The sequence below is a fragment of the Lepidothrix coronata genome, unplaced genomic scaffold, assembly GCF_001604755.1.
Source record: "Lepidothrix coronata isolate B3197 unplaced genomic scaffold, Lepidothrix_coronata-1.0 Scaffold60, whole genome shotgun sequence".
In the NCBI taxonomy this organism is placed as follows: Eukaryota; Metazoa; Chordata; class Aves; order Passeriformes; family Pipridae; genus Lepidothrix; species Lepidothrix coronata.
The window spans coordinates 767,065-780,879 of NW_016690240.1; the positions used below are offsets into that span (position 1 = coordinate 767,065).

Here is a 13,815-nt window from a genome sequence, read left to right on the forward strand (position 1 = left end):
GCATCCCACGGTCCTTAGGAAGGAGTTTGGGGCGGGGGGGGGGGGGGGGGGGGAGTGTTGGTTGAGAGTGACGGTGAGGCGAGGAGGAGGAGGAAGGAGGAAGACTGGTAAGAAGGGGGTGGGGGGAGACGGAGCTCCTGAAATGGAGCCAGCCCAAACGGGCGACGATGCTGGAGCAGGGGCTGCGTCATTTCGGGGCTGGGAGAGGGCTCAGCTCACCCTCGCCGCCTGCCTGTCTACAGACAGTGGGGAAAGACACCGGCAGGCCGGGGCAGGGTGCGGGGCGCTGCGGGGTCGGGGCCACCTCCGCCCGCCCTTCTCTGCAAGCCCCCGGGGCGGGAAAGCCCCACGCTAGGGGAAGGGCTAAGTCGCCTTCGGTCTGCCTAGCGATGTCAGAAAAGACAGGAACAGAGAGAGGCGTACGGGACATGTCGGCCGCAGGGCAGCGGGCAGGATCTGCCCCGAATGGGGGCCCGCAGCAAAGCCGACTCCCGCGGGGGTAACGGGTCCCGGGACGGCGGGGGTAGGAGGAATGATCAGCATTTATAACGTCGGGGAGGCTCACAGCCTTTCAAAGAGTTTCAGCTGGGTGAGTGGAAATGCCTTCTGCCCCTTTCACATTTGGAAGCACAGCAGTCTTTAAGCGGGAAGGGGGGGGAGGAAGCCTTTTTTTTTTTTTCCTGCTGGACAGTGGGTCTCTTTCAGCCTATTGTCATGTCCTATGGCTGCAATTATAAATAAACTTTCCTTCTGCAGAAAGGAAATAGCTGAGACTCGGGGTCTGAAGCTCGTGAATGGCCAGCAGATCCCCTGGCCTCTGCTGGCCCATGCCAAGGGGCAGAGGAGGTGGTGGTCTAGCCCTGCACTGAGAGACTGTGCGTGCAGCATGCTGCATGTCTGAGGCAAAATAACTAGCCTGGGAACACCTTTCCTTCCTTCAACTATGCCCACCTGGTCCAAGGCAATTTCCTTCTGAAGCTCATCCCCTCAAAGGCTTCAAGTGCTCATGTTCACTTATTTTATTTTTTTAAACTTCTTTCCCTACCTCTCCTGTGGTCTCATATTTAAAAAGCAAAGCTGCTCTTGGTGGGCTGAGATTACAGGTGCCATCATGGAGGCCCATGGTGAGCATCGGTAAAAAGCAAGAGAGACCTGAGTCCCCAGGCAAGATTACAGTGCTGGTACACAACTATGTGTATTGTTGTCCAAGCCTTTTACAACGCCTGCCACAGAAAAGGTGTTGCATGCAAAGTCCTTAAAATATTAGCCATATTCATCATTGTTATGTGCATATAGATTTTAGCTTATTTTATCACTTTGTGTGTGTGTGTGCAATATATGTGTGTATGCACATATACACACATTTATATCTATGTATATATTCAATAGTGATGGGCCTGCTAAACTGAGCAGTGATTTCTCTCCTACAGATAGACGTATAATACACACATAGTGATGATACCTAAGGTGTTTGGAGGTGGGGATGCATATCTTATAAATTTGAAGTTTTTATCAGGCAGAGCAGATTACTTTAAGCGTTCAATTTCTCAGCGATCCAATTTTATTAGGATTTACTATCATTTGTGCTGCACATCCCTGGGGAAATAATGCTTTGATTAATGTAATCCTGGGCTGGGATCCGCCACATGCCCCTCTCCCAAGAGATGGGCCCTGTTTGACAAACAAAAACAGAGCAGCAACTATTGCAATTTGCACTCACCTTTTGAAAGCGCACAGGCCAGCACGCATACACACACACAAAATATTACCCTCTCCTCCCCCCAGCCCCAAATACAATAGCAGCATCTCAAAACAATGTGCACTTATTTATTTACACACAATGCCTCTGATTCAGTGTGGGCTGTACAGTCCAGCCCTCAAATGCACAGAGGCAGCCCAAAAAGGATCCTGCTCTGTCCCCCACTGAGAAGCTGAAACATCTCTGGGAAGCTCAATGTTTCTCTGTATTTCAGGCTCTCCTCAGGCTCCCAACATTTCTGCCTCTTTGTTTCCCACTGCAGGCCTTGCTGCAAACCGATTTTAAGTCTACTCCTTCAAACCGCTGGCAGCCCATGGACCCAAGAAGCTGTCCTTGTAAGGCTCCCTGGCACCCACCTGGGGGGACATGTGCCTGTCTAAACGGGCCCTGGTAAGTGAATCACTGCCAGACACTCTGCCCAGTTCACGGGGAGAGTGGGGGGACCCAGAAAACGACCTCAAACACAAAGTGTGGTCATATATTTTTAAAGAGAAGAAAAGAAAGTATTCCTCTACCTTTGAGGGTTGCTGGGGTTTGAGCAGCTTTGTTCCAGTCACCCCCCTCAACGCCCCCCCCCCCTTCTGTTTATGTCAAAGGCTGACAGGAACAATAGCGTTTAAACAGGAATAAACATGCACAGATCAGAGTCCAGCCCTGGAGAAAGCTCTTCCTTTCTTTGCATCCTTAAGTGAACTGGCCAGTGTTTCCCCCTTTCCTCCTTCCCCCTCTCCCCCACAAAACGACGCACATCATCGACAGTCCAAATAGCAGTTTAATGTTGAATTTCTTCCCTCCACCCCTCTGGAACAAAGCGGGTCACACTGCACCTGAGGAGGACATCCAGCCTCAAAAAGGCTCTGGTCGCACTTCGACCACTTTATTCCAAGTCCGGATTAATAAATCCAGGGGAAGAAGGAGGGGAGGGATCTCCAGGCTGGAGATGAGGAGGGATGAGGTTTGTGCCGAGGTTTTTAATAAGCTGCTGCTCTCTCTCTCCTTCATGTTTACCCACTGACCCCCAATACGATGACTCAGCGATTACCGAGCACTGGATGTCTGTGTGTGAGGGTGTGAGGGGCTGGGGGGGAATTCCTCCCCCTTTCCTCCTTCTTTTCTTTCTGATGAAAAACGTTGCAATTACATTTCTGCATGCTGATCTGAGAGTTCAAATAACAAGCCTTAAATGCGTTATCAGGCGCTTGTTAAGGAGGGAAAAGGGGAGTGAAGAGAGGAACAAATCCAGATGCATATGCTTCTGTACACGCCTGGATGTAAGTATACCTATATATCTGCACACTTATACATGCATATAGATACATTTTTAAATGACAGACTGCTAGAAGAAGAGATGGACTGTTGTTCGGCCTGAGTGCCTTCACCCTGGCGGATGAGAAAACAGCACTAACCAAACGAGAGAAGAAAGACCAAGAGGTGCAAATTACTCCAGGGAAAAGTTATTTAGACACAATCTCTAGATTTTCCCAGTGCAAACTGACTCTCCTACCGGGTTTGATACAGTTTACCCGCTTCCCTTCTCCATACCACCCTGGGGTGATTCATCCCTATTTCGCATTTTCCTTCTTTGACGCATCCTTCTTTCCCGTCGCCCCGCCTGGGAGGGCGTTTTCCGGAACCTCGCGTGGCCGCGGCCCGCTCCGCGACCGCGGAAAGGCCGGTGGAGTGGGAGCCGCCCCCGGGGACGCAAAGTGGCGGCAGGCTCCCCGCCGGGGCTTTCGGGTCCCAGCCTCCGCCTCCCACACTTCTCCCCCCTCTCCCCCCACCCCCAGCCAGCTCCTAGCAGGCGGCAAGAAACCGTTTCAAAAGTAGGATGGTGGGGCTGAATTTAGAGAGGGGAGGAGGAAATAAATGCAAGGAGATGATGAATAACGTTAACTTTTGACTGTAGGAGTCATGATGGAGTTGAGCGAAGCTGCAGGGAAATACGTCATTTAATCCCAGGGCTACTGAAGTCCCTTTTATCAAACGTCGGGATGCTGGAATTATGCTGCTGTAAAGTACTTAAAAGTATCCAACATCAGGCAAATATATAGATTGGAGGAATGGGTGTAAAATGAAGGCACGTACAAACTAATCACACGACCGTGAAAACCCCAAGCGGATTAGATAAATATAAATAGATGTGCATTAAAAAAAAAAAGGCACGATAAAACTGTAGCTGCTGCATTCACACAAGGAGAACAGACAGCGTGTGCATGTTTGTGTGCAATGCCAAAAAGAGCAGCCTTAAGGTTGACCTACTGCAATCTGCACTGAGCTCCTTAGACAATAGACAAGTTCAAATGTCAAAAAATCTAATAATAATAACCAGAGCTGCCAAACTGCACGAACTGTTTTCTGGTGTATCACAATTATTCACCCTCTTATCCACTAAGAGACTGCCAGTCCTTATGTGCGTAAAAGAAAATCTATGTAATGCATATGGATCTTTTTTTTTTTTTACATGTGAAAAGCCATTGAGATGGCAAGCACGCAAATCGGAATGATATCATGTCTAATAAAAGCAGGGCTAAGGTTTTCACAGTCTCTTTTAAAAGACTCAAACTTGTAAATCCCCTTTTTATGTCGCTACATGCACAGTTATTCTGATAAATAAAAATCTACATGTTCAAGGGTCTGGATTGGAACTATATATCCCCCTGATTTTAACATCGGTGGGAGCATTAGGTTTCCATCATATGTAATATGTCTACGTTGAGCTCAAGTCAACAGATAGATTGTTCCATTCATTTGGCAACTCTCATTACAGTCTGTGTGAGGTGAACCCTGAGCACGACACATTGGGTAATATCAAAATTATGCAGCTGGGAAAGAAAGGACTCCTGTTTTAAAAGCTATCTTGCTTTGCATGTGCAGTTCTGTATTATTGTTCTAATTTATTACAGAACCCGAAATGCTTTGTTATGCTCAAAACAATAAATAAGGTTCCGAGTGAAGCCTTCAGAATAAAAGGTATGGATAAATGATCTGCCTGCCTATTGTGTTTATCGTTGTTATCGTCAGACTTTAAAAGTAATCTATGTATTTTCCTATTTTCTTCAGATTGGTTAGTGTAATATCCCTAGTGCAGCTATCAAGGTGGTCATAAGAACTATGAACTACAGCGTGGGTAAGCTTGAAAAACCCAGAGCAGCTCACATTAGCCAAGAACGCTACATGTCTGGAAGCCAGTCAACTTCACGTTTGCAGCTGACTGCCGTATTATGCACGAATGTGTTTTACATATAGCAGACTGTATACGGAATATGTCTTTATGTTTAACATTTTAATTTGTAAATGCTAATTAGGCAGTTGGTCTCCACGGTTATATTAGTACATACCTAATCATTTCCCACTATAAGTAAATGAATACTAAATACGGTAAACACTTTCATTTCCCTACCTCTAAGACAGTATTGCGTCTACATCCACTTTCCAAAGGCGTCCATTCGGACAAATAGGCATTTATTAAAAGAAGGATGTGAAAAAAATGTTCGCGAAGCCTAGCCATGAAACAACTGGGGTGCCGTTGCAAGCGTGGAGCCAACAATCTTGGCCGGACCAGACTCTTCCGAAGGCAGCCAGCAAAGTTTAAGTTTTACCGAATTAACTTGTTGCTCGTTTAAGCGTTAGTTTTTCACTTCGCTTGCAGTATCTCGCAGGCTGCTGCCGCTGCTAACTAGTGCGAGCATACAGCAGAACAGCCGAGCTGCTAACTCCTGTTTTGTTTAAAATATAACGCAGGTTACGCTTGGAGGGTTGGGGGGAGGGGGGACAGAGGAAAGCTGGAGGGAAATCCGCTCAATCCCGACCCCGGGATGCTGAGCTTTCAACTCCAAAACCCTTCAGAGGCGAGAGAAATGTTCGCTAAACTACGGCAAATCTCAAGCAAGCCACTACGTTTCTGAAGAGAACTACACTCCGGAATGTATTTTACTAGTCTGGAATATTGCTAGTGCTTACTGCGCCAAACGCGGTAGGTGGAAAGTTTTGTTCATGTAAATATTTCAACCCTTTTCCCTCAAAGTCTCTACACACGGAGACTTGACTCCGTTTTCCAAATGAAGACCCACGAACATTTTAAATGAAAAGTGTAATTTCTTGTGGGTCGTTTTATCTCTTTGATTACTTTTGTGTCTCTCTCTCTCTTTTCTTTTTTTTTTTTTTTTTTTTGTGTTAGGTTTTTAGGCGGGCAGATCATCTTGCCAGGTTCTATCATATTTATGGGCTGTGCGATTTCCAGGGTTCCAATTGGTCTTTTCTTCATGGAGGCAAGGAATAAAACTTTCCCAGTCGCACGGAAACTGCTGGGGCTCCAGCGCGGGGAAACAAAGTGGCTTCAAACCCCCCACCCCGTAGCAGCAGTTCCCCCCTCCCCGTCTGGGGGCTGCCTGGGACATTCCCCTTGCAGGTGCGTTAAAGGATGCTGCAGCCACGCAGATCTGCCCCTGCCCAGCATCCTGCCGGCGGACGGGAGTGAGAAACAGACGTGTACAAGCAGGAATACTACAAAAAAAAAAAAAAAAAAAAAAAAACCTCCCTTAAATTTATCACTTCCATCCTTTCTTGCAACCACTTGGGGAGGAAAGCGGAGAAAAGGGGCACAGGGCTGAGAGTACACGTGCTCGGGAAGGGAGCCAAGCTGTGTAGAGCTAAGCTGTGGTCGCCGTGGATTCTGTTGTTTTTAGTTGAGGATCACGTCTGCGAGTGTCCCGGACGGCGACAACTTGTGCCCGGTGTGCGAGCAGGGCGGGAGGAGTCCGGCACCGCCTCTGCCGCTGGCTCCCGCAGACAGATAAGTCAGGAAGGGATGCGGGGGGGGAGGAGTGGCCAGCTTGAGGAGGGGAGGAGAAAAAAGGGAAAAGAAAAAAAAAAAAAAAAAAAAAAAAAAAAAAAAAAAAAGAAGCCACTTTTCCAGGTTTAATGCGGCGATTAAATATTAAATTATGTTAAAAAAAAAAAAGTAGTTTTATTGCATCTCCAGAGGTTTAAGCGCCTTATTCGGACAGGAAAAAAAAAAAAAAGTGTGGCACCCCAGGTTGCCCCGAGCCGCGTGCCCGTGCCTGTGTTTAATTACCGCTCTCCCTCCCTCACAGGCCCCGAGTCCGTCGGAGGTACCGCAACCGACGGGGACACTTTCGGGGTGGGCTCTGGATCCGCGGCTCCCCGCTCCTCTCCCCCTGCGCGCCGCCTCGTCGGTCTCGGGAGTTCTGGGGCTGTCTCCCCTGGACGGGGTGTCCCGGCGGCGGGGCTGTGCCGGACTGTGGGGCTCGGGGAAGCCCGGGGGTGAGCGCAGGGACCGGGGGTGCCCGGGGGTGAGCGCAGGGACCGGGGGTGCCCGGGGGTGCCCGTGAGGAGCCGGGACGGGCCCGACGGGCGGCGGCGCTGCAGGACGCCCCCTGGCGGGCGGCCGGCGCCCGGCGGAGCTCGGCCGAAGTTGATTTTGCTCACAAGCCGAATCGTATAAAATTAACTACAGCCAATAAAATTAGCCTACATGTTTCAACCGTAAAAGTCCAAAACAAAATAAAGCTAGTTTTAGTGAAGCTAAGAAGCTCTGGTTTGGCCCCGTTCTCTCTGGCTTGAACTGGGGTCCTTTTATCTAAAGCCCAGTGCACAAACATATAGCTTAATGTGACTAGTGTTCTTCCTTTTATTTCTTTCTCTATGGCAACCAATATGTTCTGCTCAGAAATGTTCCCCCATCAAGGAAACAAATGATCTTGAGGGAGCAGCTCTATACGGCATCTGTTCCGATGGAGCACACAGAGTTAACCCCAGTCAAAAGAGACGCTGGGCACGTCAACAAGAAGTGGAAAATGAGCGATTCTTCCTCCCCCTCCCAAACTGAAACCTATACCTCCCTAGTTTTACAAGCCATTTTATTGATTTGGCTATCGACCGTTTCCAAAGAAGTAACTAATTCTAGGAAATTACAATGATCACCAGCTATTGTGTGTCCAAAAGAGCAGCAACAGAGGGGGGAAGGAAAAAAATATGCAAATAACACAGTAAAATTAAAATAATTAAAGTCACATATTGGGATATTTAAGCCTCGATAAAGTTTTCAGGAGCAGTATCTGGCCTATTAATTTAATCCTACATTATTTATCACATTATTTATCACACTGACCTAAACGCTATAAAAGAGTTTCAGATCATTAGACTACACCTCTCCATTGGACGGGATTCGGGGAAAGCAGAGAGACAGGCAAGACGGTCAGGAGAGAGAAACAAAGTGAAATCTGGTCTGTAATCCTCCAGCCCCAATCTCCTTGGAGAATAAAATGAAGGGATGTCCTGGTTAGTTTTGATTGATTATACTCTTTCTGATGGACTTTCACTACAGAGCTCTAGATGTTGTGCTTAACCGTCTGTTCCCTAGTTACAACATTAACCCTCTGCGTGCACCGCCGCTCCGCACCTTCCCCTGTCTCCCCCCGCACCCGTCCCTGCGCCGGCAGGTGCTCGGGTCCCCCGCGCCCTGGCCCGGCCCCGGCCCCTCTCCCGCCCGCCGCACCGGCCGAGCCCCCTCCCCGCTCGCCGGGCGAGCCCCCCCCGCCCCCCCACGAACCAGCGTTTGAAAACAGCCTGCATCTCTGCCTCGGCTCCCCTTTACAAATCTGTAATATTTTCGAGAGCTTTCCTCGCCGCCCCCTCACCCCCACTCGCCTCCCCGAGTCCTGGTGTTACAATAATTAACAGTGCCCAGAAAAGTGAAGTAGTAACCAGAAAGACTTTCCAGTGCTGAAGAATTGCTTTGCTGCCTTGAGCTTTGGAATGAATCCATGCTTTTTATGTAATATTTCACTAAGGTGCTTTTTGTTGCTGTTGGGATTTTTGTTTTCCTTTCCCTTTCCCTTTTTTTTCCAGTCTGTTTCCTTCCAGGCAGTTGCCATAGGTTTCCCTGTCTTGTCCTAAGCTTTTGAAAATATATATCCAGAAGACTTTAAAGCAAACAAAAGTAGATAAAAAAAACGTAAAACACTTACCGATCATACTTCCAGGATTTAGAGAATTTTTTTTAATTTTTGATTTTAATAAGGTGACAGGGGGAAAAAAGCATGTTCTCAACTCCAGCGAAACGATCCATGTTAAGATTTTCCTTTGCACTGACTCCACTAAGCCCCGCTCTCCACTAGTCTATTATTTTCACCAAAATATATGAAAATTTATGCAAATGAAAATCAGCACTAACTGTTCTCCCCTTGTTATACTTTGGATTTTTTTCCAGACAAAACAATCTCACTCTGCAAGGGAGGGGGTGGGAAGAGTTGGGGAACGAAGTTGGTTGTTTGTTTTTTGTTGGGATATTTTTTTTAAATAAACGACATTACTCCATTTCAAGCTTTATTTTTTGTTGTAGCTGTTATGAAGGTGTACAATTTTTTTTATTTTGAGGGGATTTCTCCACCCCCCCACCTTCCTTTTTTATTAAGAAAGTAGATCTGTTTGCAGAGGCGCTATCACGTTTCATCAGGCCACCTGAGACGGCTTTTGAAAGCGTGTACTGTGAAATTCATAGCAGTAATTTAGACAAAATCCTCACTGTATATTAATGAAAGACGGCCCCATGGCACCGTTCCTATCCTCCCCATTCAGTGTAAACAAAACCACGAGACTCACTCGGTTTTTGAGCCTGATCCAAGCAAAATCGGCTGGAAAGGAAAACATGGGGTTCTGGCACTGACTATTCAAACGTCTGCACCTGGAGATCTCAGATTTATTCAATGAAATCTGTGTTGGATCTTTTATATATAAAAAAGAAACCTTGGGAGGACGCATGGGAACAAATATATATACATACATATATATATATATATGTGTGTGTGTATATATATGCATATATAAAATAATTATGTTTGGTGTTTAGATACCAGCGCCCTTCAGATGCGCACGCTTCACTTGAATGTTTTTTCTAACCCGACCTACCATGATATTTCGTGCCGTGCCAGCCGAGGGCTGGAGGGAGCCCCGAGCACCGGCTGCCGAGCGCGGCGGGAGCGGGGCGGCGCGGAGGGCGCTGCCAGCGGGACGCAACTCACCGCCCCCCGGGCGTGCGGAGGAGGGGAGCGAGGCGGGCAGGGCCGGGCGGGGGGCGACGTTGCCCATTCCCATGCCCGCACCGCGCGCGTTTCCCTCGCTCGAGTCCCCGCCACCCGGGGAGCGCGCATGGGACGGCGCGGCGCGGCGGTCACTGGCAGCGCCGTGTCCCCTCCGTGTCCGAGCGCTGTTATTGCACCGGCAGTCCCCGAGGAGCGTTCAATTTGCCCTTGTTTTTGTTGCCACTTTCTCTTTTTCTGTGGTTCACTGAGGTTGCCTGCGCGCAGCGTTTCCGCTCGGTCGCATCTCTCCCCCGCGCCCCCCGCCTTCCCCCGCCCCCCTTAACTCTTTCCGTTGGACGAGAAATAATACAGCGTTTCATGCCGCGGGGCTGGTTCCCTTCGAGTAGACCGCGGCGCGCAGGGCAAGCCCGGCCGGGGCTCCCCTCGTCACCTCCCCCGCCGACGGGGCGGCCCTTCGCCGGGGCTGCCGGGCCGGCCTCCCAGCATGACGGCTGCGGGCGGGCTGCCGGGGTTCGGGGCGCACCCTGGGGTGCGGGGGCGGACAAAGGGAGGAGGGAGCGGGCGGGGGGCGGGCGCCTGCGGGGCCGAGCACCGGGGAGGGGCAGCTCTGAGCGCCGGTGCGGGCACTGCCGGCGGGGGAGGCGGGTGGGTGTGCACGGCAGCGGCACCTCCACACAAACGCCCTTCCGACCCCCGCCCGGCTCCGGCGTCGTTATTATTGTCGTTATTACTGTTGTTATTACCGCCCGCTCTCGCCCCTGCCCGAGAGGCGACGGCGGGAGAGCTCCGAGGTGTGTGTGTCCGCCGGGCAGGAAGAGTTAAAAGGCGGAGGGAGGAGGGAGGGAGGGAGGAGGAAGAAGGAAGGGGAGAAGGGAGGAAGGATGGAGGGAAGAGGGGGGCAACTTCCATCTCCGACACCGCTTTGCCTAAATTAAAAGGCAGCCAATCGGAACGGCCGGAAGGGGGGCCGCGCGGCCGGCGCGGGCTGTCCGTCACGGGGCGCGCAGCCAATCGGCGGGGGCGGCGCGGCCGCTTCCTCGCGGCAGGGCCGGGCGGTGGCGGCGCGGGCGACGGGAGGGAGGGACGCACGCACGGACGGGAGGAGGGAGGGCGCGGGCGCGGGCACGGCCCGGGAGAGGGAGGCGGGGAGAGGCGAGCGGCGGGACTCCGGCACCGCCAGTACGCGCTGCCAGCCCGGCAGCCAACTTCCCCGCTGGAGTTAGTGTATAAAGGATACCATATATGCACACACACATACACACACCTCTCCACCAAGGCGCTCCTCCTCCGCCTCCTCCCTCGACCAACTGCTGGAATTAAAATAAAAAGCAAAACAAACACCAAAAAAAAAAAAAAAAAAAAAAAAGACAACAAACCAAGCGAGAGAGCGAGCGGGAGAGGGAAAGAAACAATTCGCGAGGTAACGAGAAATTTCAACTTTTTAAAAATCTTTTTTACTTCTTTTTTTTTTCTTTTTTTTTCCGACCGCCTAAAGGAAAGGTAGAGAGAAAAAAAATGTCTTATCCAGAGCGTGACTCTAGCAAGAAGGCTCCGGCAGGACTCTTGTTTCAAAGGGGACAAAGTGCTCCAGCAACAGCACAACTTTGAGAAATGCATCATCACCACCATCACCACCATCATCATCACAGGAAGTTTTCTTAGGACACCAACAAAACTTGCAAATAAAAGAGCAAAAGGAGATCGAGGAACCGAGGAGAGAAAGACAGAGAGAGGCAGAAAAAAAGGAAAATATACCCACACACAAAGCCTTAAAGGAAGAAGAAAAGGAAAAGTTTCTCTCTGAGAGGGGAAGGCTGAGAGGAGGAGATGTACTCCTAGGGGAGCGGAGGGGAGAAGGCACGGGGGCTTTTTGATTCCCCCCCCCCCTTTTTCGCTTTTTAGCCTTTGTTTGGTTTCCTCCCTCCAAGCAGCAACCCCGGGCGAGAAGAAGGCGGAGGAAAAATATATATACAGCTAAATATTTCTCTTTTTTTGGAAAAAAAAAAAAAGAAAGGCTTAAAAAAATATAAAAGGCGAAGCGAGAGCCGGCGACCGCAACGAGCGCGCCGCGGAGCGGAGGCAGGACGGCCGGCGGACGAGCGGAGGAGAGCGCGCCGCGGAGCGCTAGCAGGTGAACCCCGCGCCCCGGCGCCCCGGCGAGGCTGGGAAGGCGGCGGCGGCGGCGGCGGCGCGGGCGGCGGCCCCGGCAGCGGCCCCGGCAGCGCGGGGCAAGGGCGCTCTCGCCGGGCGCCCGGCAGCCGGCGGCGGCGGCGCAGCGGCGGCTGCGGCGCGGCGGGGGAGAGCGGCGGGCAGCGGGCGCGGGATGGCCGCGGCCACCTCTAACCCCTACCTTCCCGGCAACGGCATCCTGGCGGCCGGCTCCATCGTCCACGCGGACTCGGGCGGCGGCGGCGGCGGCGGCGGCGGCGGCATGCAGCCGGGGAGCGTGGCCGTCACCTCGGTGGCGGGCGGCTACCGCGGCGACCCGGCGGCCAAGATGGTCCAGAGCGACTTCATGCCGGGCGCCATGGCCGCCAGCAACGGCGGCCATATGCTGAGCCATGCCCACCAGTGGGTGACAGCCCTGCCCCACGCTGCCGCCGCCGCCGCCGCCGCCGCCGCCGCCGCCGCCGAAGCGGGCTCGCCCTGGTCCGGCAGCCCCGTGGGCATGACGGGCAGCCCCCAGCAGCCGCCGCCGCCGCCCGACGTCAAGGGCAGCGGCGGGCGCGACGATCTGCACTCGGGCGCGGCGCTGCACCACCGGCCGCCCCACCTGGGCCCCCCGCACCAGGGGCACCCGGCGGCCTGGGGGGCGGCGGCGGCCGCCCACCTGCCCTCCATGGCCGGCGGGCAGCAGCAGCAGCAGTCGCTCCTCTACTCGCAGCCCGGGGGCTTCACGGTGAACGGCATGTTGAGTCCCCCCCCCGGCGGGCAGAGCCTGGTGCACCCGGGGCTGGTGCGCGGCGAGACGCCGGAGCTGGGCGAGCACCCCGGGCATCACCACCACCACCACCACCAGCACCCCGGGCACCACCCGCCGCACCACGGCGGTGTCAACAGCCACGACCCGCACTCAGACGAGGACACGCCGACCTCCGACGACCTGGAGCAGTTCGCCAAGCAGTTCAAGCAGCGGCGGATTAAACTGGGCTTCACCCAGGCCGATGTGGGGCTGGCGCTGGGCACCCTCTACGGCAACGTCTTCTCGCAGACCACCATCTGCCGCTTCGAGGCCCTGCAGCTCAGCTTCAAGAACATGTGCAAGCTGAAGCCTTTGTTGAACAAGTGGCTGGAGGAAGCCGACTCCTCCACTGGCAGCCCCACCAGCATCGACAAGATCGCCGCCCAGGGCAGGAAGAGGAAGAAGCGGACCTCCATCGAGGTGAGTGTCAAGGGGGCCTTGGAGAGCCACTTTCTGAAATGCCCCAAGCCCTCTGCCCAGGAGATTACGAACCTAGCGGACAGCCTGCAGCTGGAGAAGGAGGTGGTCAGGGTTTGGTTTTGCAATCGGAGGCAGAAAGAGAAACGGATGACCCCCCCGGGGATCCAGCAGCAGACCCCCGACGATGTCTACTCCCAGGTCGGCACCGTCAACTCCGACACGCCGCCCCCTCACCACGGACTGCAGACCAGCGTGCAGTGAGGGGCACCGCGGGCGGGCCGGGGAGCGCGGGGGCAGCGCGGGCCGGGCCGGGCCGGGCACCGCCGCCGGCACCGCCACCGGCACCGGCACCGCCGCGCACAGCCGCACGCTCACACAGACACACATACACACATGCGCGCACACATACACACACGATCCAGGCTCGTTCAGACTGCTTGTGTTTATATATATATGGATATATGCGTGCATCTATATATATATAAGATCGATACCAATAGGGAGCGGTGGAGAAGGTCGATCCGAGCGAGAGCGTTTAGACCGTGTTGGGAAAACGGGGTGGAGATGCGTAATGCACCAAAACTGCAGATGTGCCGAGGGGTTGGTTGGTT

The 13,815-nt window shown here is 52.9% G+C and overlaps 1 protein-coding gene and 1 long non-coding RNA gene across 2 annotated transcripts in view; one reads left to right on the plus strand and one right to left on the minus strand.

Annotated features, from left to right (window-relative positions):
- The window catches only part of LOC108498545, a 40,098-nt gene extending 31,004 nt beyond the window's left edge, over positions 1–9,094 (minus strand). Inside the window, exon 1 of the long non-coding RNA XR_001875202.1 lies at positions 8,749–9,094. This is a non-coding gene — a long non-coding RNA (uncharacterized LOC108498545). The remainder of the gene's footprint in view (positions 1–8,748) is intronic.
- Positions 9,095–12,145: 3,051 nt separating this feature from the next.
- On the plus strand, positions 12,146–13,493 carry POU3F3 (POU class 3 homeobox 3). Its single transcript, XM_017817409.1, has one exon. It carries the CDS (start codon positions 12,146–12,148, stop codon positions 13,463–13,465), a length of 1,320 nt encoding a protein of 439 aa, XP_017672898.1. The 3' UTR covers positions 13,466–13,493.
- Positions 13,494–13,815: the final 322 nt, after the last annotated feature.

Coding starts and splice junctions, on each gene's coding strand:
- POU3F3 (XM_017817409.1), top strand. CDS start 12,146: ATGGCCGCGGCCACCTCTAACCCCTACCTTCCCGGCAACGGCATCCTG.